Source organism: Astyanax mexicanus, chromosome 5, assembly GCF_023375975.1.
Source record: "Astyanax mexicanus isolate ESR-SI-001 chromosome 5, AstMex3_surface, whole genome shotgun sequence".
Classification (NCBI taxonomy): domain Eukaryota; kingdom Metazoa; phylum Chordata; class Actinopteri; order Characiformes; family Acestrorhamphidae; genus Astyanax; species Astyanax mexicanus.
This window is the reverse complement of record NC_064412.1, coordinates 56,164,241-56,187,124: the sequence shown is the minus strand read 5'-3', so window position 1 is coordinate 56,187,124 and position 22,884 is coordinate 56,164,241. Positions and strand designations below refer to the sequence as shown.

At 35.9% G+C, this 22,884-nt stretch overlaps 1 protein-coding gene across 7 annotated transcripts in view; it reads right to left on the bottom strand.

Annotated features, from left to right (window-relative positions):
* The window catches only part of tns1a (tensin 1a), a 129,375-nt gene that overhangs the window by 76,075 nt on the left and 30,416 nt on the right, over positions 1 to 22,884 (bottom strand). For all 7 annotated transcript variants that reach the window (XM_049479870.1, XM_049479871.1, XM_049479866.1 and 4 more), the window contains exons 2-3: positions 6,926 to 7,040; positions 2,562 to 2,599 (exon numbers count right to left, since the gene is read on the bottom strand). In XM_049479870.1, coding sequence (XP_049335827.1) covers positions 2,562 to 2,599; positions 6,926 to 7,040 — 153 coding nt within the window. The remainder of the gene's footprint in view (positions 1 to 2,561; positions 2,600 to 6,925; positions 7,041 to 22,884) is intronic.

Here is a 22,884-nt window from a genome sequence, read left to right as displayed (position 1 = left end):
TTCCAGAGCATTAATCAGTAAATAGTCTTGTTTGATTTATAAATATATTAAATTTCAAGGCTGTCCACAAACACACAATATCAGCAAAATGTGTTTTTTTAGCATGTTGGGTCCTTTAAATAATGCATCATAAAAATTGCCAACTCAATAAAACATTAATTGAGTAATCGTGACAGCTCTACATACACTTCAATACACTTTACAGCTATAAATATATGTGATAGCTCTATAAAATGCCCAAAAATAAGGGAGCTTTACCTGCTTAACTTTTATTAACATTTAATTATGAATTAAATTAAAACATGCTGGTTATTAATTCATTATGGTTTATGAATGAACAAATACAGGTTTTACTGCAGTGCTGCATGTATTTGCTCTTAATATTAGAGCAAATTTGGTGATGTATTTTATGAATCCCATCATCGGTTGGTTTAAAGTGAGATATTATTAAAAATTGCTTTTAAACTCTTAAATAAAAAAAACATTAATTGAGTAATCGTGATAGCACTTTAATACACATATATTGATGTGTGCAGAGACTCAAGAGACGAACTCCAGTCCAACTAAGCTTCTTTAATATATTTACATTATATATATATATATATTTACAGGCTGTTAAATCTGGTTGATAATGGATTTCACTCTTTAAAATTGAGCGTGAGTTTGTGATGAGAGGGTATGTGTTGATATGTGGGTGGATTAACTCTGAGTCAGGGCTGGATTATCTCAGGATGACAGATTGTATAGTGAAAGCGGCGCTTTATTAGGAGTGTATAGTGTTTGGCCTGGTCTGCTGAATAGGACAGAGCCTGCTGTGACATATCCAGGGATTTCAGGAATTTACTCAGTGATGTGCCAAATCTCAGGACAGGCGCCTCAGACTGATAGATCACGAGAGAGAGGTGACTCCCGGCTCCCGGGAATGTGAGACTTCTATCATTTACACTCATGACTTTTCACGTGTAGGCGGTTTCCCGGTGAAAACTGGAGCAAATACACCTTTCTCTTACTATTTAGTGCTCTACTGTGACTTCCTTCTCTGTTTATTTACTTTATTTTCTTATTTAAGTAGAAATGTAGGTTATCTCTACCGAAATCCACCGATTTACAGTGAAAATATCACTGTTTACTCCTATATTACAGGCACGGATAAAAACACTGAACCTGAGATACTGTACATACTGTTGAGTATGCTTGATTTTATCATTTATATTTAATTTTATATTTAATATTAAGAGTTCTTTTCTGCTGCATTTTAGTTTTCTTGTCTGATTTTACTTTTAGCTTTACTTTATCATTCATTCATTCATTTTTACTATGTTTTACTTTTTATTTAGCTTAAATTTGATCATTATATATTTTTTAGATTGATTTTGTTCTCTTTTTAAGTGTTTTCAGCTTGGTTATTTTCCTTCATTGTTTTAGTCTAAATGTAATATTTATTTTTCAAAATATTGCTAGATAGGAGTATGTCATTATTATTTTAAATATTTAAAAGTTAGTTTCAGCTGCAGTTTAGTTGTGTTTATTGGTTACTGGTATTTAACTTATTTTACTTATTATTTTGCTTAAATTTGATCACTTCATATTTTTTTTACATATTTTATCATTTTATTTTATTTTTAAGGTTTTAAGCTTGGTTATTTAACTTTTAACATTGTTTTATTCTAAATGTGATTATTTTATGAATTTATTTTAAATAAAAGTATTGCAGGATCGGAGTATGCATATGTATATTTGTCATGAAGTATTCCCCTTTGGAAAAAAACTTGGAAAAATATACACCTGTATAAGCTGAGAAGTTTGTGTTTATAATTTAGATTTTATTTAATTTTTAATATTTAATATTTAGTTTTAGCAGCAATTTACTTTTCTTGACTGCTTTACTCTTTTAGCTTTTATTTATCATTCTTCTATCTTACATACTTTGCATATTATACTATTTTGCTTAAAGTTTACCATTTTTTTATTATTTACACCTAATTTTGTTCTCTTTTTAGGGATTTAAGCTTGTTTTTTTTCCCTTCCTTTAATCTAAACCTGGTCTGTATTCAGTATATTCAGGTAGTCAGCTGACCACATTATTTCAGCACATACTGTTGCTGAACCTAAACCTGCAGACCAAAGTTTAAAAAATAATAAATGTTTATATAGAAGATAAATAAACAAAACAAGGTTATGTAATTACAGTTTCCTGATTGCTGTTGTTGTTCAGAAGTTTATTTTGATTTTTCATGCAGTTGTTCAGTTTATCAGAAGCACTGATGACTCATCCAGCAGAAAAACAGCCTGATCTCATTTAATTAATCACAATAACAAGAACAGCAACAACATGTCATCACATTGCCTAAACATAGCTAATGATAACAGTCTTCCAGCAGCCAATCAGAGGCCTCTAAAGCCCAGCTAGAGTTTGTTGAATATAAGAAGGGGTTTTCCAGACCAGTGTGAATCACTAATGCACTCATACATCATCAAGGGCTCTGCAGTGTTTCTGCAAATTGTGTTTTAGTGGATCATTTTAAAATAATAAAATAAAAAAAAACACCACTGTTACTTACCTTCACCTCACATTTCTTATGACAGGAGAGTTTACACACTGCAAGAGGAAAACAACAGAAAAAAGACAATTAATACATAACAAAACTGTGGAGCAAAAATATATTCTTTGTGAAAAGAAATATACTTAAGAGCATTAAAAGTTTGTTCAAATTAGGTAAAAAAAAATACTTAAGAAAGCTTTTTTTTTGTTAATTTAACAATATACACATGAAAATACACATTAATTTTTTTTTCTGTAATTCCAATGTTATTTTAAGCAAATATATTTAGTAGTATTAAATTCTACTTAAAGTGCACTTTAGTGTAGTTTTTTTTTCAGTAGCATTAGGGTGTGCACAATATATGCATCAATATGCAAAGTAGTACATTTACAATATACTTTAGGTGCATTAAAAAACACATATTCAAATCTACTTAAGTTTGCAGATGTTATGTAAAAAAACACGCAAAAGCACAACCTTATGCTTTTATGTTGTATTTAAATATATAGCTTAATTACAATAGAAATATAGTTCATTTGCCATGAGTTGTTTCAAAATAGTACATTTAGTATTTATTTTAAAGTTAAAAGTGATAAATATAATTTCCATGATAAATATAATTTTAACTTTTGACCTTTTCTTAACAAGGGATATAAAGAATATATGGCAAAAATAAACAATTTAGATAGAGGTAAAGCACATAAATAAGCAGGATTATTCATGAAATCAGATAAAATGTTTAGTTTTACATACAGATAATAATTTAATATGCATTAATCAGAATTTAGCTCTATATTTAATTGACTGGGTCAGTAGATCTGCTCAGTCTGCAGGTTCAGAGAGCTGCATGTTCTCTACTCTGCTGCCCTCAAGTGGAATTTTACTGCATAAAACATCAAAGTGATTCTGCAGAAAATAAAAGGTGATCAGGTGATAAATATTACAGTAAGTGCACTGTAACAAGAAATTGCAACAAAAAGCCACTGTAATATTAAACCTAAACTAAAAATCCTCAGCCAGAGATGTGTTTTTATATCCTTTTAATTTTTCTTTATTTATGTTCTATTTTATTTAATTATTTAGGGTTTTTTTGGAACCATTCACTCTTAGCACTACTGTTGTTACTTTTACAATGTGTGATTTTTTATATATATTTAATATTTATAATTAATACTTTAATCATATTTATGACTTTACTTTCAGCTTAATTTATCTTAGATTTTATTTTATTGAATTGTTTATACACTTAATTAAGTTCAAATTTTTCCTTTTTTTTTATTTTCCTAATAGTTCTTTCTTGTTTTCTTCTCTTTTGATCCCTTTCTATAGTAAAGGCCTTTTTTATACCAAAGATGGTTGATTGGTTGTTTTTGTACAATGTAAAAAAAAAATGTATATTTACAAAACCGTGTAAAAAAATAGAATTACATTTTTTTATTATTTAAAATTATTATTTTATTTTAGCCTAAATTGAATTATGTAGGCTATTTTTAGGAACAATTTGCTCTAAGCACTACTGTTGTTATTTTTATCATTTATAATTGATTTCTCTTTTTAATATTTAATAGTTTAAATATATTTTAAAAAAAATAGTTTATTAATCTTTTAAAATGTTCTCATACCTCATAATCGTACTTTTTATTTAACCTTCATATTTTATCCTTTTTTATTTCTTATTGATTACTCTTATGGCATAGTGTATATAGTGAACATATAATGTGGGCTATTTATTGAGGTGATCTTGAGTTTATCAGTGAGGAGCAGTCAGCAGGTGACGCATCTCCTTGTCAGTCAGTCTAACAGAGCTTTTCACAGCCACTAACACCAAAACATCTCCTGAATAATTAATGACGGCTGAGAGCGGATCAGGTCGGACTGATAAAGCTCAGTAAATCACACAGATCTACATTCACACTCAATAAACAAAGACTGACACACAGTGCAGCGACACGGAGGCTAGATTTAGTAACTCAGCTTCTAAAAAAGGCAAAAAACACTGAGAAAAACAGCTTAAAATAAATATTTTAACATTAACAAACACATCTAACTATCTCACATCAAATCAAGAATACAAAACAAGTGATTTTGGGGCGTTTAAAAACTCCAGCAGCACTGCTGCATCTGATTCACTCATAACAAGCCCAACGCACACTATTCTATCTACCTATCTATTTTGAGTGATGAAAGAGGTGAAAAAGCACCGTCTATTGTACCCACCCAGAGAGAGCAAGACCAATTGTGCTTTCTCAGTTCTCCGGCAGCTGAAGGCAAGCTGCATGACTGGGATTTGAACCAGGGATCTCACAATCACAATGGCAGCGCTTTAGTCAGCTGAACCACTTGGAGTTCAGGTCAGTGCATCATTATTTACTGTAGCTTCTAGGGGAAATGACAATAAAAGTCATGAGACACTATAATATTAATATCAGTGTTAAATTTCTTTTTTCAGTGTTTATTGGTTTAGCTGGATTCTCTGTATTCTAAACCCTGCTTTACGCTGGTTTTCTTTCAACTTGCCTCTAAAAGAACATGGAAAGTTCACGTGTGGTTTCAAGCTTTTAGTGGCTTTATGAATGGCATTATGGTTGCGGCATCTTATCCCAGAACGAGAACAAAGAGCCAGCCTCCCAACAAAGACAAGAACCTGAAATAAACACACACCAAGCTGTAGCTTCATATATGTCCATATATATTTCCAGAAGGGAAAGGCAGCAGTGTTACAGTGTTGAGGTTCTGCTAGAAGCAGGAAAACGTCCCTCAGGCACACCATCAGCCTTGACTCCATTTGTGGAGGAAATGAAGGCAGGGAAAAGCTCAGTAATGGAGGAGAGGAAGGGGTGGAGGTGTGGATGGATGATCGTAGAGAGAACCGAGGCGGCACAGTCCAGCTCTCTGATGCTTTGGCCAAACCGGCTGCCCCAGTTTGCTCTTTTTTTGTTTGGCATTGAGTCGGGCTGTTTTTTCTACCATCAGCTTTTATCTGGGGTAATGCAGAGAGGCTAATTTTAACAGCCGGGAAGCTGCCGAATTCTCAGCCCCATTCGTATATAGATTATCGTGTGTTTCTGCAATAGTGTGAATATAAATACACGATCTGTTCATATATATTCTTATGAATACTTTATATTTTCTAACACAATATGTTGGCCTCCCAGACAGGGATTAAGCCTAGTGAATACAACACAAACAAATACAACACTCTGCTTCCGCTCCACAGCTCTATACTGTGATTTATACTCTTCTAGTAAACAATTGGCATTAGACATATTGCCAACCATTTCATGTATATCTGCTTCAGGTGGTCCTATTCTATTGGCAATATTTTGTCAGCAAGAACTAGACAAATTATGGGCATACAGCTCTGGAACAAATTAAGAGAGCACTTCAGTTTCTGAATAAGTTTCTCTGATTTTGCTATTTATAGGTTTATATGTGAGTAAAATTTCTTCCAAATTTCAAATAAAAATATTGTAATTTAGAAAATGTATTTGCAGACAATGAGAAATTGGGAGTTTTCAGACCTCAAATAATGCAAAGAAAACATGTGTTATGCATCTTGGCATCATGTTCTCCTCCACCAGTCTTACACACTGCTTTTGGATAACTTTATGCTGCTTTACTCCTGGTGCAAAAATTCAAGCAGTTCAGTAAGAATATGTCTAAATGGTTTAGAAATAAATATGGCTTATATTCATGTAATTCTACTGCTGTAAAATGATATAAATACTGGTTATTTTACACTTATTGTGCATCTTGGCTGTTTTACAGAAAAACCTTTTCTTATGAACACATTGAGTATTTAACATATGAATAGTGTATTTTTTATGAAATTTCCCTATTACTGAATATCTTCTTAATTTTTTTTAGTTTTTTAAGTTCAGACTCTTTTACTCGTATGGTTTAAAAGTTTTTCATCATGACATCTTGGAATATTTTTTACAGTGTAAAATGTTTTCAATACTCTATTGATTGTGTTTAGTTTGGTCTATCTTCAAATCTCACTGTTCTTATTGAATTAAATGTCAACTTTTATTTAATTAGTTTTTAAAACATAATTTTTTTTTCTAAAATTTGCTTAAAACAATTTCAACATATCACCTGCCTTATATTATCGCAATATATTGTTATATATGGAATCAAAAGCCCTGTATTGTGTATTGTGATACATACTGTTTTGCCAAGTTATTACCAAGATACATTTCTAGTAGAATTAACTTTTATAATTGTACACTTATTTTAATACACTTATTTTTTGTGTCAGTGGATCTAGTTCAGAATCTTCAGGCTTCAGTATTAAAACATCACTACTCAAAACTGCAGCACCACTAAACCCTGAATCACTTTAACACATAAAAACAGGTAATATTACAGGTGTGACTGACCTCTGCAGACCAGGCCCTCCTTGGTCACGGCCTGTTTGCACACCCCGCAGCTCTTGGCCTTCTTGAAAGTCTTGACCTTGAAAGTGTGGGAATGGACCCCCTCAAAGTCGTCCGGCTGCAACAAGAGACAAGCGGTCAAAACACAGAGAAAAGCTGTGAAAACGCTGTGCTGGGGAAGCTGTGCTGGGGAAGCTGTGCTGGAGATGCTGTTCACGTGTAATTACGTGTTGTTAACACCTGTCTGACACCAGGATTCCCTCCAGATGCTAATGCTAGTGGACGCCGGTAATTATGCAGTGTTGCACGGTTGACTTGTGAAGCGAAGATAAATTAGGCATCAGCTGCTCTTCTTACTAGAAATCGTTGTAAATCCAAATCAATGAGATAAGGGTTTTTTTTTGTTTGTTTTCCAGGCCTGCAGTTCACAAATTCAGATCTAACAAAACAACATCCAGCAGATCTCCAGCAAATCACAGACATAGCATGTTACAAGTCATATCGTTTTATTGCAATATTACATTTGATGATACAATAAAGAGCATTCATTAATAATTGGCATTTCTTGCTTTTGGGTTTCCCCTATAGTTAAAAACTATATTTGTACTTTGAGCCTCCACTAAATTTCTGGACAAGCAAAGATACAAAACTAAAATCAGAAATTAGAGTGTTTAAGTGGTCCTTGAAAGTTTGTGAACAATTTAGAATTTCTAAAAGTAGGAGAAGTCCTGAAAGTAGATTGATTTATCCCCCAGATGGATGGATGGATGGATGGATGGGTAGGTGGGTGGGTGGGTAGGTTCCTTGATGACAGAGACCACAGATCACCTTTAGAGGTCCTGTGCTGTCCATATCTTGATGGGTCGAAGCTGTGGTAATGGTCCAAGGAAGACCTACACAGTATTAAAAAGGTGGTTTTAATGTTATGGTTAATCCTTCAGCGCTGCATTTGGGGGTTAATGGAAGAAGCACGTTTGCAGCGTGTGGTTTGGAGATATGTGGTTTTAGCGACAGCGGCCCGGCTGCAGTACACCAGAGGATGCTATCACTTTGAAGTTCCCTCATTAAATTACTAATGAAGTCTGATGAGAAGCAAAGCAGGCATCAGTGCAGTCAGCAGCAGATTCTCCTCTCTCTCTCTCTCTCTCTCTCTCTTTCTTTCTTCACTTTTTGCTTAAAAGAACAGGCATTCTAATACTACATTACACACATATTACTAAGGAAACCACTCTGATATCTACTCAGCGTGGTATTTAGCATGTTTATTTAAGAAAAGTGCATTTATCTGAAGCTGACATCAGCGGATTCAGCTTCCACCACTGCAATCTCTGCTTCATCACTTTCATCAAACACTGTGAATATAGCACTACACCAAAATCCCAAGCATCCCACCTCTCCAGAAATGTGCTGAGTTCTCCTAAGTATTGTTTAGCGGCTCCCTGATGTCCGCAAATCCTATACAATATCCAAGAAACCATAAAGAAGGAGCAAACAAGCTAAAAAAATTTTAAATAAATAGAATAACATCCAAGAACAAATAAATAGGATAAATAGGAAAACATCCACATTTGTCTTTTTGAAAATATTAAGATGTATAGACAATCAGGCTTCATTTAAACAGTATTTAGAGATATTTAATATTTAAAGATATCTATATAGATAGATAGATATAGATATAGAGCGTACAAAACTAAACAAATATAATCAAGAGGAAGATGGATGATCAAAAAACATCAAACCACCAAACTGAACTGCTTGAATTTTTGCACCAGGAGTAAAGCAGCATAAAGTTATCCAAAAGCAGTGTGTAAGACTGGTGGAGGAGAACATGCACGCCAAGATGCATGAAAAAGGATATTACAAACAAGAGTTATTCCACCAAATATTGATTTCTGAACTATTTTTTTTTTTTGTTATTTCAGTCATTTCTCATTTTCTGTAAATAAATGCTCTAAATGAGAATATTTTTATTTGTAATTTGGGAGAAATGTTGTCTGTAGTTTATAGAAAAAAACAAAAATGTTCATTTTACTCAAACATAAACCTATAAATAGCAAAAACAGAGAAACTGATTCGGAAACTAAAGTTGGTGTCCTAATCTTTTCCAGAGCTGTATATGCAGTTCACTATATAGGGAGTAAAGTAGAGTGTTTGTGATTCAGTGTCTTCATAAAGCTCTATTTTCTCCATTTTTACTAGTTTTCAAACAAGTTATCTCCACCTTTAAGAGCAAAATCTGCTTTTTTATTTTCCGAAAACAGAACAGACAAAACCTAATATTGAATTTTCATTTAAAATATTGAGATCTTTTTATAGAAAACACCCAAATCTGAACATCGCTGGAACAACGGGTAAAGATGTAATCTCAGTATTGACAATTAACTCCATGTGTGAAGATACTGTGAACTGAATTTATCACAGGAAATCAATCTGAGCCAATAGGAGCCCCAGCTTCAGTCTGTCATCCAACGCTACAGTCTGCGGTGGACAGGATCTTCCTCAGGATGATGATGATAGCTCTATAACACTCCCATCCCTCACACTCAACACACACACTCTGTCCAAACACGCTCAGAGACCCTGCGCCGCAAAGCCCATTTGGCCATGGTTTTGAAAAGTGTATTTCTCAGCATTTTTCCGCTCCCTATCTCCCTAAATCTTAATGGCTTTTGTCACACCCTGACAGACCCGTTAAGCTGAGGGTTGTGGGGAAGGAGGCGGGTGACCTTGGCCGTGGAGAGCCGGGGATAAGAAGAGCGGCCGTAGCTGAAGCGCATTCTGCACATTGTCTTTCTAAAGTGTATTCACTCTATTCAACCACCACTTCGGACATATACAATTGGGACGTCTCCAGTTCAAAGTGACCTTCATCAATATATTTGTGTTTTGGTCAATGGAGGAGAATATGATGTCAATCAAGGTCAAATGATGTTTGGCTGGTGGTGTTTTTCCTCCATAGACTAATTCTAATAATTTGTTTCTTAGCTCTGAATTACTGGGTAAAGTAGAAAAACACTGATGTGTTATTTGCACAAATAACACAGGAATGAACTGCATGCTGTTCCTAGCGCTGTAAGCTCCTATCTAACGAGACGGCATCGCTGTCCGGCATCAGCTCTGCCTGTGGGCGGTCCCGAGCCGAGGTGGGCGGGGCCATGAAAACTAATTCACGGGTTGACGTAGACACGGTGCTTTTCCTGATCGACTCGTTTTTCTGAATATTTTCTTTTACTAGTTACTGCAGACAATGAGGAAGAGGTTGAGGAAGAGTTTCATCATGTGCAGCATCATAAACAACTCAGAGAGACCCACTGTATTTCACAAACAACAAGAAAAAGAGGATTTTAGCGGAAGGACAAGTTTTGGATGATATTTTGAGAAACTTCAGTCTCACAACTCAATATAAATTATAGTTTAAACTAAATTATTATCATAGTTTGCCTTAATATCTCTTAGGTAGGATAATCTTCCTTTCACATCCCTCACAGTGTTCTCAGTGTGTCCTACCTCTAGGAATTGGGCACACGCCACAGGAATGGTGCTAAAGATAACACACTTTAGGGCTTCAAGGTCTACTTGTTTTCCAGCAAGATGCTCTTGAAACGGCCCATTGCTCTGGATGGAGCTGTGCTCCAGTCACAGAGCTCAGATTCTAGACATACTTTCTATATTCAGACTCATTGTTATAACTTACAACTTGGATTAGAAAAGGTTGGGAAATTGTTTCATGTGAAAAAAAATGTAAAAGAAAACTAAATTAAATGATTCGCAAACATACAGTACATGTTCTAAGAGCATCCAGCAGATGTTGTAAGCGATCTAGCTTGATTTAAGGCATGTCAGTGTGTCTTTGCTATCATAACGACAGGAAAAGTAAGCTTTGAGCAGCTTGAAATGCCTTGCAAAAGTTATGTACTAATTCTTTTAAATAATCATGGGTGTGTTTAATTTTGAGCATTATGAGAAATAAACACGTGAGTCAGTGTGTCACCTGCTATTCTCTTTAAGAGTCAGGTGAGCTCTGACTTTGGCAGATTGCTATTTTAACAGGGCATTTTTCAAAGGTACACCAACACACCTTAAATCCATCTGCATGATCCCAATTCCTTAAGGTTCACACGGATAAACTTTATTGTTTTTTGCAAATATATTTACTCACTTTGAATTTGATGCTACAGCACATTCAAAAGACGTTAGGACAGAGGCAATAAAAGACTTGGAAAAGTGAGAAATGATTTCACAGGTTAAATGCAAACAGGTGATGATTGGGTTATGATTGGACATAAGGGGAGCATCCCTTTACATCCCTAAAAAAGTTCACAAAAAAAGGTTGTTCACAACCAGGGGAGGGACAAGGTTCACCACTTTCTCAACATGTTTTGCACTTTGCAATATATGTATATATTTTCTATTCTTCTGTGTTTAATTGATGTTGAATATATCTAACAGATCAACATTTCTCAGCGTGCAACTTCAAGGAATTTAGAGATTTCATCATTTACAGTCCATCAAAAAATTCGGAGAATTATTATATGAATGCATAACAGAAGATATTCATAACTCCATCCATATTTTCGCTTTTTTAAATGCGAAATGATATATATATATATATATATATATACAATATAATATATTAAAGCTTAGCCCTGACATTTACACAAGCATATTAGCACACCAGCGTATGCATGCATCTGTGTAAATGTCAGCTACTGTATCTATGGCCACACTTATATATTAGGTTTTATATATATATATATATATATATATATATATATATATATATATATATATATATATATATATATATATATTGAGTATTTAATGATTAACAGTCTTTTTAAATTCTGTCTCTGCTGATTATGTGTTATAATGCAGCATTAACTAGGTTTATTACACTGCGACAATGCACAGCTTCTTACCCTCTCCGGCTGATCCCATCTGAGGGTGTGTAAATGTGAAATAAATGTGTGTGTGTTTTTCATATGTGTGTGTGTGTGTGTGTGTGTGTGTGTATGCGGAGGTTAGGACGAGCACTCGGTAAGTGATCACGTGACCCGGACCCGCAATGTTAACATCTGTTCCATTTGTACTCCAGCTGCCTGGAATGTCAGCCTCCGCGGTTACCACGGCAACTTCAGCCTCTTAAGCGGTACGACTGTTTATGCTGAGTGCGCTCCACTTCCTGTACCGAAGACACACCGAACACACGCGCGCGTATACAGCGTGAGTTCAGCAGCGGTGGATCTGAAACGCTTTTCCTAGAGGAGATTCTGTAATAAAACTCGTAAATAAAGAGAAGAGACCGGACAATTTATGCAAGACAAGATATCTGGGCCATCTTCCTAGATTACCACAGAAACCACAGATCAAAAAGCCACACATGGGATGGGAATTCACATCAGAGCTGTGATTTTAAGCAGTAGTGGTGCAGTTAGTGCAATTTTAAAAGAGAACACAGAATCGAATAGGGTTATAGAAAGAGTGTGAAAATTTCAAATAGTAAAAAACATCCTTTTGACGCATTAAAGACAAAATTTCAACATTTACAAAACAAGTCTGTACAATTTTGGGATTGCGGATTTAGAAACCAATTGTGAGAATGCTTAACAGTGTATGCAGGTTAAAAAATTAAACATAAATGAACATTGTTGTTTAATTCTATAAACAACAGACAACATTTCTCCCAAATTACAAATAAAAATATTCTCATTTAGAGCATTTATTTGCAAAAAATACAAAAGGGCTGTAGAGCTTTCAGACCTCAAATAATGCAAAGAAAACAACAAGTTCATATTCATAAAGTTTTAAGAGTTCAGAAATCAATATTTGATGGAATAACCATAGTTTTTAATCACAGTTTTCATGCAACTTGGCACCACAGAGTGCCACAGCAACCACCTGACAACACCTAAAAAAAACTACCAGCTGTAAAGATGGGCTCAGATCATGACATTTAGCACACAGCTTTTCAAATGTTGCATTATACATTTAAAAATGTTGAACCCAAAGCTCTATTGAACAATGGCTCTGTATTGCTTTCCCAAAAACTGTCTAGGGTGTTTGGACTCCCAGATGTGTAATGGACAAAAGTACAGTTCTAGAAAGTTATTTTCTTTCTGCATATTTCATTGCTGCTGGTAACATCATCATATAAAGTTTATTTGCATAGCTGTGGGGGATGAAAATGTGACATATTTAGAAAGTTTCTTTCTGCAGAAATCTGCTAATTGCACAAAACTATTGCAAAAAAAATGTGAAAAGAGTGTCCTTTACAGCAGCATCTCTAACCACAAATGGTACTTTCCTACTGTAGGTGAAAGCAAGAAGCAAAAAATGCAAATTTTCCAATAAATCTGTTTTAAAACCACAATAAAAATCTGATCTAAGCTCTTTAAGCAAAGACTTGGTGACACTGCAATCCTGTAGAAGACTGTAACTTGCAAATAACAGTGTTAATAACACATGAACATGTGTACCACACACATGGAGTCACATCTCTTTTTTCTCTCACTGTCTCTCTCTCTATCTCTCTATCTTTCTCTGTCTCTCTCTCTCTCTCTCTGATTTTTTTCCACGCTGTCAAACAGAGGGAGAGAGACGTGGAGGGAGAGAAGGAGGTCAGAGGCCTGTTGCCGTGCTGATGACTGTTTTCCCACTCCCATGAGAGAGAGCACAGTGGCCGTGTGTGTGTGTGTGTGTGTGTGTGTGTGTGTGTGTGTGTGTGTGTGTGAGGGAGGGAAAGATAGACAGAGAGAGAGAGAGAGAGAGAGAGAGAGAGAGAGAGAGAAAGCTTCTGCAGGCATGAAAACAGTCATACAGAAACTGTGCACAGGATCCTATACAGAGTTACACCTGAACACAACAGGAACAGAACCAATAGTGCACAGTTTATTATCACTAATAACATTACTGTGATAAATACATAAAAATGCACATAAAATGCATATAAATTAATAAATTGATAAATACATGCAACAATAATTGGGTACCACTTTAAAAAAAGACTACCTTTATAAAGGGTTAATAAATGGTTTACAATTAGCTTATTATTGGTTAATAATTAGGTTGTAAATGCCTTAAAAATCATTAATAATCAGTTATGTTGCTGTGGGTTCACTATTTGGCAAACAACAGGTCTACATACATTTCTATGCATGTGTTATAACTGATTATTAATGATTTTTAAGGCATTTACAACCTAATTAGTAACCATTAATAAACTAAACCATGTGTAAACCCTTTATAAAGGTAGTCTTATTTTAAAGTGGTACCAATAATTGTATAGATAAATAAATGAATTAATAAATACATTCTGTCATGAAAAAGTACACACGGAAAATTATATCAGGAATCTATATCCACATTTCAATGCACGAACCTTTATTTGGGGCTGTTTCAGCATTTTTGCATTTATTTATTTATTTATTTGTTCATATATTTATTGATTGTTGTATGTCTGCATTTATTCATTTAAACATTTCTACATTTATTTATTTATTTATCTATTTATTTATTTATGTATTCCACTAATTCACTAATGCCTGACAACAGCCACTGTCCCATAAATATTATGAGATGCTGTGCATGTCACAGTCCTTGTTTAGCAACACAGCAAATGGAAAAAGAAGCTATTTGGCTCTGAAATGGAAAGATGTCTTTGTTTTTCTGCTCCGTTTGCTGAATGGACGTACAATTTCTGGTTCCTAAAAAGAATCCAGAAAAAAATATATAATACATTTAGCAGTTTTCTCACCACTTGCTGTGTTTGAAAACACTCCATCCCACACTCATCCCACACTCATCCCCGCCTCGCCTGAGGAACACTGTTCCCTCTCCAGCACCACGACAGCTCAGAGTGTCATCCTCACTGTCTCAGTCCAGCTCGTCCTCACCGGGGGTTCCTCACGGTTCTCCTGTTTCAGCACCAGCTGCTGGAGGTTTACCGCGGTATAGAGGAGACTCGCTTCAGAACCGCAAGGCGAGGAAATGACTGGCATGACCTCTAAATAATCCCTCCCTGGATTTCCCATCAGCCACTGCAGGAAGCAGTTTTAGGGCCGTCTAGCTGTTTGTCAACAGTTTAGAGAGCTGGCCAGCTCCTGTTCACCTGCTGAGCCGAGATCAGCCAGAGGACTAAACACTGAGCTCAACATCTGTTCAACGTCTGCTCTTACCTACTTTCTGGATGCATGTGTGTGTGTGTGTGTGTGTGTGTGTGTGTGTGTGTGAAAGAGAGAGAGAGAGAGAGAGAGAGAGAGAGAGAGAGAGAGAGAGAGAAAGAGAGAGAGAGCCAATGACTGTAGAAAAAAAAGCATAGGCAGTGAAACAGGTTTCTAAAGTGAAGCAAACGCCGGTGTTATGCCGAATTCAGCACCCCCGCCAGGAAAAGCACCCCCTCTCGGAGCACGTATGCACCATCTTCTAGAAAAATGGCTAGTGATAAATACAATTCAGGTGTTTCTGATAAAGTGGCCAGAATATAGAAGAACAAAACAGGTGTTTCTAATAAAGTGGCCAGTATGTAGAAGTACAAAGCAGGTGTTTCTAATAAAGTGGCCAATGATCAGTACAAAGCAGGTGTTTCTGATAAAGTGGCCAGTGTGTGGAAGTACAAAAAGTAGGTGTTTCTGATAAAGTGGCCAGAGAGTAGAAGTACAAAAAGTAGTTAGGTGTTTCTAATAAAGTGGCCAGTTATAAGTAGTAGAAGGCTGGTGTTTTTAATAAAGTGGCCGGCGAGTAAAGACAAAAGGTTGGTGGTTCTAATATATTGTCCAGTAAAGGTGTTTCCAATAAAGTGGCCAGGGTATGAAAGCAGCAGAAAAAAACAGATATTTCTGATATTCTGGCCGGGGTGTAGATGTACAAGGTGGGTGTTTCTAATGAAATGGCCAGTAATTAGAAACACAAGGTAGGTGCTCAAGATTTGAATAAAATCAAATTCATGTTGTTTGGAAAATCTAAACAAAACTAACCTGGTAATCCCAAAGATTACTATGTATTAAGTTTTATAATCCTGTAACTCAATAAAAAAATAGCACAAAAACATATTCATGCACCTTAAAATACCACCTAACACTATAAAACCTGGCTATTTAGTAGAATAACACTTCTAATGATGCCTAATTTTCCTGGCCTGAACCCACAAACCACAGAGACCTGTAAAAATGACAGAGACTCCTCAATGCTCCATTCATACTTAAACACTGGGTACTGACTGCTGAACACACTGAGGCTGAACAGAAAGACTATTCACTGAGGATTCTAGTGTTGATGTCAATGAACCGCCTTCATAAAATCAAGTCTTCTCTGAAGATCTCAAAAACAGCTTAGAGCTTACGGTTCTTATGGTTCATAAAGAGATTGTTACATTATAGTAATGGGCTGTAAAACCTGTTTATGAGACGAGAACTTTTAAAAGCCAACAAGTGGAAAGCTCTACCGCAAAACTGTAGACAAACAACCCAAGAACAGAAGAGTACATCGTGATTTTGTTGGCATTGAGCGACAAGAGCATTAGAGAGGCCAGGATTAGAGCTTAGATTCTCTGACCCGAACTCGGTAATATATAGTAAAGTAACAAATACCTATTGCTGTTTTTGTGTTCTGCGCTATATGCTTAAAATAAAATAAAAAAAGCTAAAAAAAGTATTTTATATTATCAAGCATTGATAATTATTTTAGAGTAGACCAAAATCATTATAAATCATGTTATTGTTCTTGGTTTATTTTGATTTAATGAGTGCACAGTGCATAGCCTTATTGTTGTTTTTTTGTGCTAAAAAAAAGTGTTTGTTCAGAAAGTATTTTATTTTCTTAGACATTGTTATTTAAATCAGAGTAGACAGGGAAATTAGTTCATAATAAACATTGTTCTTTAATAATAGGTCTACACTACGCTAATCAACATCATTCTGAATGGATTTCGCTCATTCAAACATGCAGAAAATGATTTTTGAAAGCTTTTTTACACTCTTACAAATTTACAACTTACAAAAAAATGTTGGGTTTTAATTAGGGCCCGATCTAAGTTCTTGTCAGGATAAGCTGCTTGTTTGCATTTGCACATCAGTTTCAGCAATAGATGCAACTTAAAGAAGCTAAACACAGCTTTCATTACAAAAAGAGCATCCACAATCACTTGGACTCACAGTGTAACACTTTACACTTTTCAGTAAAATAGAGCAATCTGTCTGTGTGTGAATGAAACACAGCTCCCTCACCACTGGAGTTCACAGTTGCTGTGCTAATTAGTGAAAGTGAGGAGTTAATTTCTCTCAAGGTGTAAAGCGCTCCATGCTGTTGCACGGCTCGGCTGACAGCTGAGGCGAGTCTGAATGGGCGAGAGCGAGGCCTGCGCAGGGAGGCACTGTTGTTCTGGGCCAATTACTAAATCTAATAATTAACACCTCGATGCGGCAAATATAGATAACAACAATCAGTGACTTTCCTGTTTCTAATTTTAAAAACAGTGCTAAACTTTAAAACAATACACTGTGTGAAGAGACTATAAGGTAAGAAAACTATTGGTCAACACTTACACCGTCCCACTGTCTGAGGGCCAATAAAAAAGAGCATGGGGTGAAATTAAAGCTCTTTCTGGACCTGGAGAGTGGTTAAAATATAAAAAAGATGTTTTCCTGTTGCTTATTGCAAAGTCCGTTTACAGATAAAGTCCCAACTTTCAACGTAGAGCCAATCAGCTTGCTGGAAACATTAGAAATAACTGTGGCTTGCCATGTTAGTCAACTGGGGAGCTTCAAAAGTGGCAATCGCTATCAAGCAAAGAGCACGTCTTGATGGCTAAAGGCAGATGTGAGTGAGCATGAATGTATGTTAACTCACGATCTCGAATATTAACATTTATTAAAATCTATTAAAAAAAAAATCACCTATGCCTGTGCCACATCACATCCAGATCATTGCAGATTAATCCAAAGATCCAACTGAATGAAGACTGATCTAAAAACTAGCTTTACTGGAGTAACAGTATGTTTTAAAGGTAAGCTGTGAGCTGCTATTAGTCCACAGTGCATGGCAGAATGATGTATGAGCAAGCAGGAGAAGTGTGTTATGTGTGGTAATAGACCAGAAGTTAAGTGTATGGAAGGCAGGGAAAACTGCTGCTGTCCCAGACTGACCCCACCACCCACTCCCTCTACAGTCTGGAGCACAGCCCACACACACACACACACACACACACACACACACGTGTGTATACATGTACAGCTCTGAAAAAAATTAAGAGAGCACTTCAGTTTCTGAATCAGTTTCTCTGATTTTGCTATTTATAGGTTTATGTTTTATTAAAATGAACATTGTTGTTTTTTTCTATAAACTACAGACAACATTTCTCCCAAATTCCAAATAAAAATATTCTCATTTAGAGCGTTTATTTACAGAAAATGAGAAATGGCTGAAATAACAAAAAAGATGCAGAGCTTTCAGACCTCAAATAATCTTTGCACATTCTCCTCCACCAGTCTTACACACTGCTTTTGGATAACTTTATGCTGCTTTACTCCTGGTGCAAAAATTCAAGCAGTTCAGTTTGGTGGTTTGATGGTTTGTGATCATCCATCTTCCTCTTGATTATATTCCAGAGGTTTTCAATTTGGTAAAATCAAAGAAATTTATCATTTTTAAGTGCTGTATGTATGTGCACTTTTACAGCCACTAAATCTAACAATCTACACAATTTCCTTTAAAACTAATAACACCGTTTTTAATCTAAACATCATTTAACCTAAAGTCAGACTACTATTGTTTCCCAGCAGACAATATTTAACATCAATCTGACCTTTCAAACATGTCTCACCACACCTGCTCTATCAACACAACCTGCACCATCAACAGACCTATAAACATTTATATTAGCAGCCGAACAGCTCAGCTGCCTCTGAGATTTATTACCCACACTCTGTTTATTTGGCTCGGTGACCCCGGACTGAGTACACTCCACTGGCTGACCGCTCTGTTAGACTCCGGTTGGTTATGAATTCTCCTTCTTTAACAGTTCTGTTCCCATTATTTAAGCTGTGTTCAGACTGCCAGCCCAAGTCTGATATTCGCCATATCTAGATTTTACTGATTTTTGATAGTCTAGACAGTAAAAACGCATGATTGTCTTTGCAAATTGGATCCATACAACATTTGTAGCTTGTTTGTAATGTATTAAAGAAGCAATCAGAGTCCTAATTTCCACCCCAACTCCTCCCTAGACGCAATGTTTATGCGGGTTGCCAGATTGACAAACTGTGGCAATCAACAAGGAGTCTTAATCTGTAGCTGATAAGTGAATATATATATATATATATATATATATATATATATATATATATATATATATATATATATATATATGTTTCAGTGTCCAAAATGATCATCTCTACTACATTAGTGGTAGTCATAAATTACCCAGCTATGGTTAGCAACTTTGCTGAAGATTAGTGATTACCTGTTCAGCAAAATAATAACCAGCTCACCCATTGCCATGGCCTCAGCACACTGTTTGTGTACTATTGTGTTCTATACCTGGCAACCTGGGGTGTGTAAATGAGACTGGAGGAATAGTGTAACGTACCACACAGTTCAAATAAGAAAAAACTGGCTGAAGCTTTGCTATCGAGAGCTGCCAGTGCTGATTGATGATACATCCTGATCATATTATGAGTTACTACACAAAATATAACATCAATTATGGTCTTTCAAGATCAGATTTCTACAGATGCATTAATCGAATTTCAACATCAAATTCGTTTGCTTCACGCATAACACGGCAAACAGCAACTCAACAAATCCAGAGTGATGGAACTGTGGGGATTAAGAGAGCATGCAAAAAAGGTTTCTAAACTTGCTAAATTACCTAAGCTGCTTTAACAGATTCAACAAAGCACTTTAAGAAGGTTATTTTTAAAATCATGCATGAAATAATCATGCTTAAATGTATTAATAATGAATTAAGCACCACAGAGTCCAGACTTCAACATCATTGAAAGTGTTTAAAGGGATTAATTGGATGGCAAGAAGCAACACTTTTAAAGAGGTGAACAATTATTTGTTCAATTGTTAAATCCATGTGTTAAATGTGAAGTTAAATTGAATGTGAGCAAGCCATCACCCTAAAGCTAAATTTTGTCCAAAACAAAAATAATAAGCCTAGACTAGGGTAATATGTTGGAAAAACATGTTTGACCTTTATCTTGTGGAGGTTTTGGAAGCATTCACTGAAGCATTCAGTTACAGAGAAGTTGGTTAGAAATGCAAAAACTTTGGTGGTTGGTGTGGCGTAGTGGATAACACCATCTCCTGCCAGTGAGTGCTGCAGTTCAATTCCCGCCTTGGGTGACTATAATTGGATGGCAAGAAGCAAAACTTTGAAGGAGTCAAAATTAGTTGTTTAATTTCTTTTTCTGAAAACATATTTTAAAAACACGGGGGACAAACTAATGACTAAAAAATAAGTAGAGTATTAGGTATAGGTACTGTATTTTGTTATTTAGACAGCACTGAACATTTGCTAAATGTATGGTTAATAACATTAATCTATTAACCATAATTTCTCAATCGTTTCAATGTGCTATGAGTGAAAAATATGGATACATCCTGGATTACATGTTAAAAAAGGAATTTAAAAGCAAGTGATATACACCCTGGAGGATATTTAACATAGTTAACTCTGCTGAATGAGTGTTTGAATGTTTGCTCAATTCTCAAGTGAACAGCAAATCTACAGTTAGTAGATTGGATTTGACTCGCGGAGCATCTGGGTCTGACTTCACTACCCGTCATTTTCTCTTTGGTGAGTTCAGCTCTTTAACAATAGCAGATGTAATGCATTCCAGAAAAAATGTGCATAAAGGAGAAGAGAGAGAAGACGAACATTCGCTTAAAAGTCTCATAGACTCGTAACAACTCGTGCGAACAGCACTGAATCACCAATTACAGCCCAGTTCTAAAACACGCTACAGGCTTTCTGAACCAATAGGAGCATCTGGTGGTGACGCTGTTTAAACTGGTCTCTGTGGAACATGAAGAGGTTTATGTAGAGGCAGCAGCACCTGCTTTCAATTTACAAAGCAATGGAACCCCAACAAGAACAATGGAGGCTTTTGTGTGGCGCTGGGTAAGTTCAGATCTACATGAGGCAACGTACGTTTACAGATTCAGTAACAGGAGAAACAGCTGAAGACTGGCGGCGTTGCAGATCAGACAGCAGATTGGTTACGTTCATTTAGATGCCAATATAATCCTAGATTTGATCGACATTTATGTTTTTTTGCATTATTTATTATTTTAGTATTTTAGAGAATATAAAGGAAACACAGTCATCCAGTCATAATAAAGTCATATAGGCTACAATGATTAGTTGGGCTACAAATTAGATTCTCAGCAGCCAAACTGCATTTTGAACGGTTAATTTTGGACCAATAGCTTTGAAGAAAGATGGAAAATCGAGTGGAGAATCAATATTGCCAACATCTGCTCCCAAACAAACATTTCTGTTATCCATTTCTGTTATGTAAGTTACAAAATCTGAAACTTTTATTTTAATTTAGTGTTAGATTAATCATTCAAGTAATCTTAAACCCTGCACAGGTTACAATTTTCATTGCTATCTTACAAACCTCAAAAAGTCTATTTTTATTATTTTTGGTGTATTGCTATCTTGGCAACGGAAAACACAGGTGCACCACTGATTGAATAAAATCAGTGTTTTCTCATTGTCACATATTTATGATATATACTCTCACAGGTGGATTACTGAACAGAAAGATTCAGTAAAGGGTTTAATCTAAAGACTAAATCCTAAGAGCTGGAGAAACACATGGATGGAGAAGCAGGACGCTGGAGGAACAGGTGCAGGACGTCTCTGCTTCAGGCAGAAGCTCCAGGGGACCACAGGGGCTCTGAGAGGACATGTGTCCAGTGAAGCGTGCCTGGAGTCGGGCCACTCCCGGACAGCAGGGATCCACACCATCAGTCCACCTGGGGAAAGTTACACAGGCGCTTCTCCTTCTAGACAGTCCCACCGGACCACCTTTCATACCTGTCACTTCCTGCTCTTTGTCACTGTGCTCACGTCAAAGCTCCTACAGGGGGACAGTGACTGTCTCTGAGGATGACACTGAAGTGTCAGCGGTGGAAGAGTTCCAGAAGATGAAAGAAACGTTCCTTAAATGAAGCTTCCTTCAGAGAGATGGTTTAACACATCAATTGCATCAACTGTCCATTGGTTTACATTAGAATTACTTAATTTAAATTGCAGTTACTGTATTTTCCACACTGTAAGGCACACTTAAAATCCTTAAATATACCAAAAATCGATAGTGTGCCTTATAGTCCAGCACTAAGGCAGGAGCAGTATTAGCATTAGCTGGTAACTGCAGCGCTAGCTCTTTTGCTGTTCAGAGGTGAGTATATCAGACTGTAGTCTGCATGTTTACTGTGTTAAAACAAGCTACATAATACAAACTGCTAGCTAAAAGCACCCTGGCTTATGAAACACTCAGAGTTCCTCAGTGTAGCGCTATCGGGTGACATTTAATAGCGCCAAGCGCTGCTAACTGCGACTAGCACTGCGGCTAACCACGGTTAGCACTGCTTCTAAAAACCCTGCTGTTGAAAATATTAGAATTCTAAGCTTACTGTAAATAAACAGAAGTGCTTTTCTCACCCAAATAAAAAGTTTTCAAAAGAGAAATCAGTGTAGATTAACATATTGTTTTTTAAGAATTACAGTTTTCTTTACGTAGGTGCTTCATCCATCTTCCCCATTAGAAAGGAAACATGGCGACACCCTTGTTCCTTACTATTGTCGCTTAAAATGTGCTTTATAATCTGGTGCACCTTATAGTCTGTAAAATTTGATACTTAAAGCAGAGTTGTGCAATCATATTATTAGGATTAATACCCAAACAATGGATAGAGCACAAAACACCATAATTATTCCAGATTTATCTAAA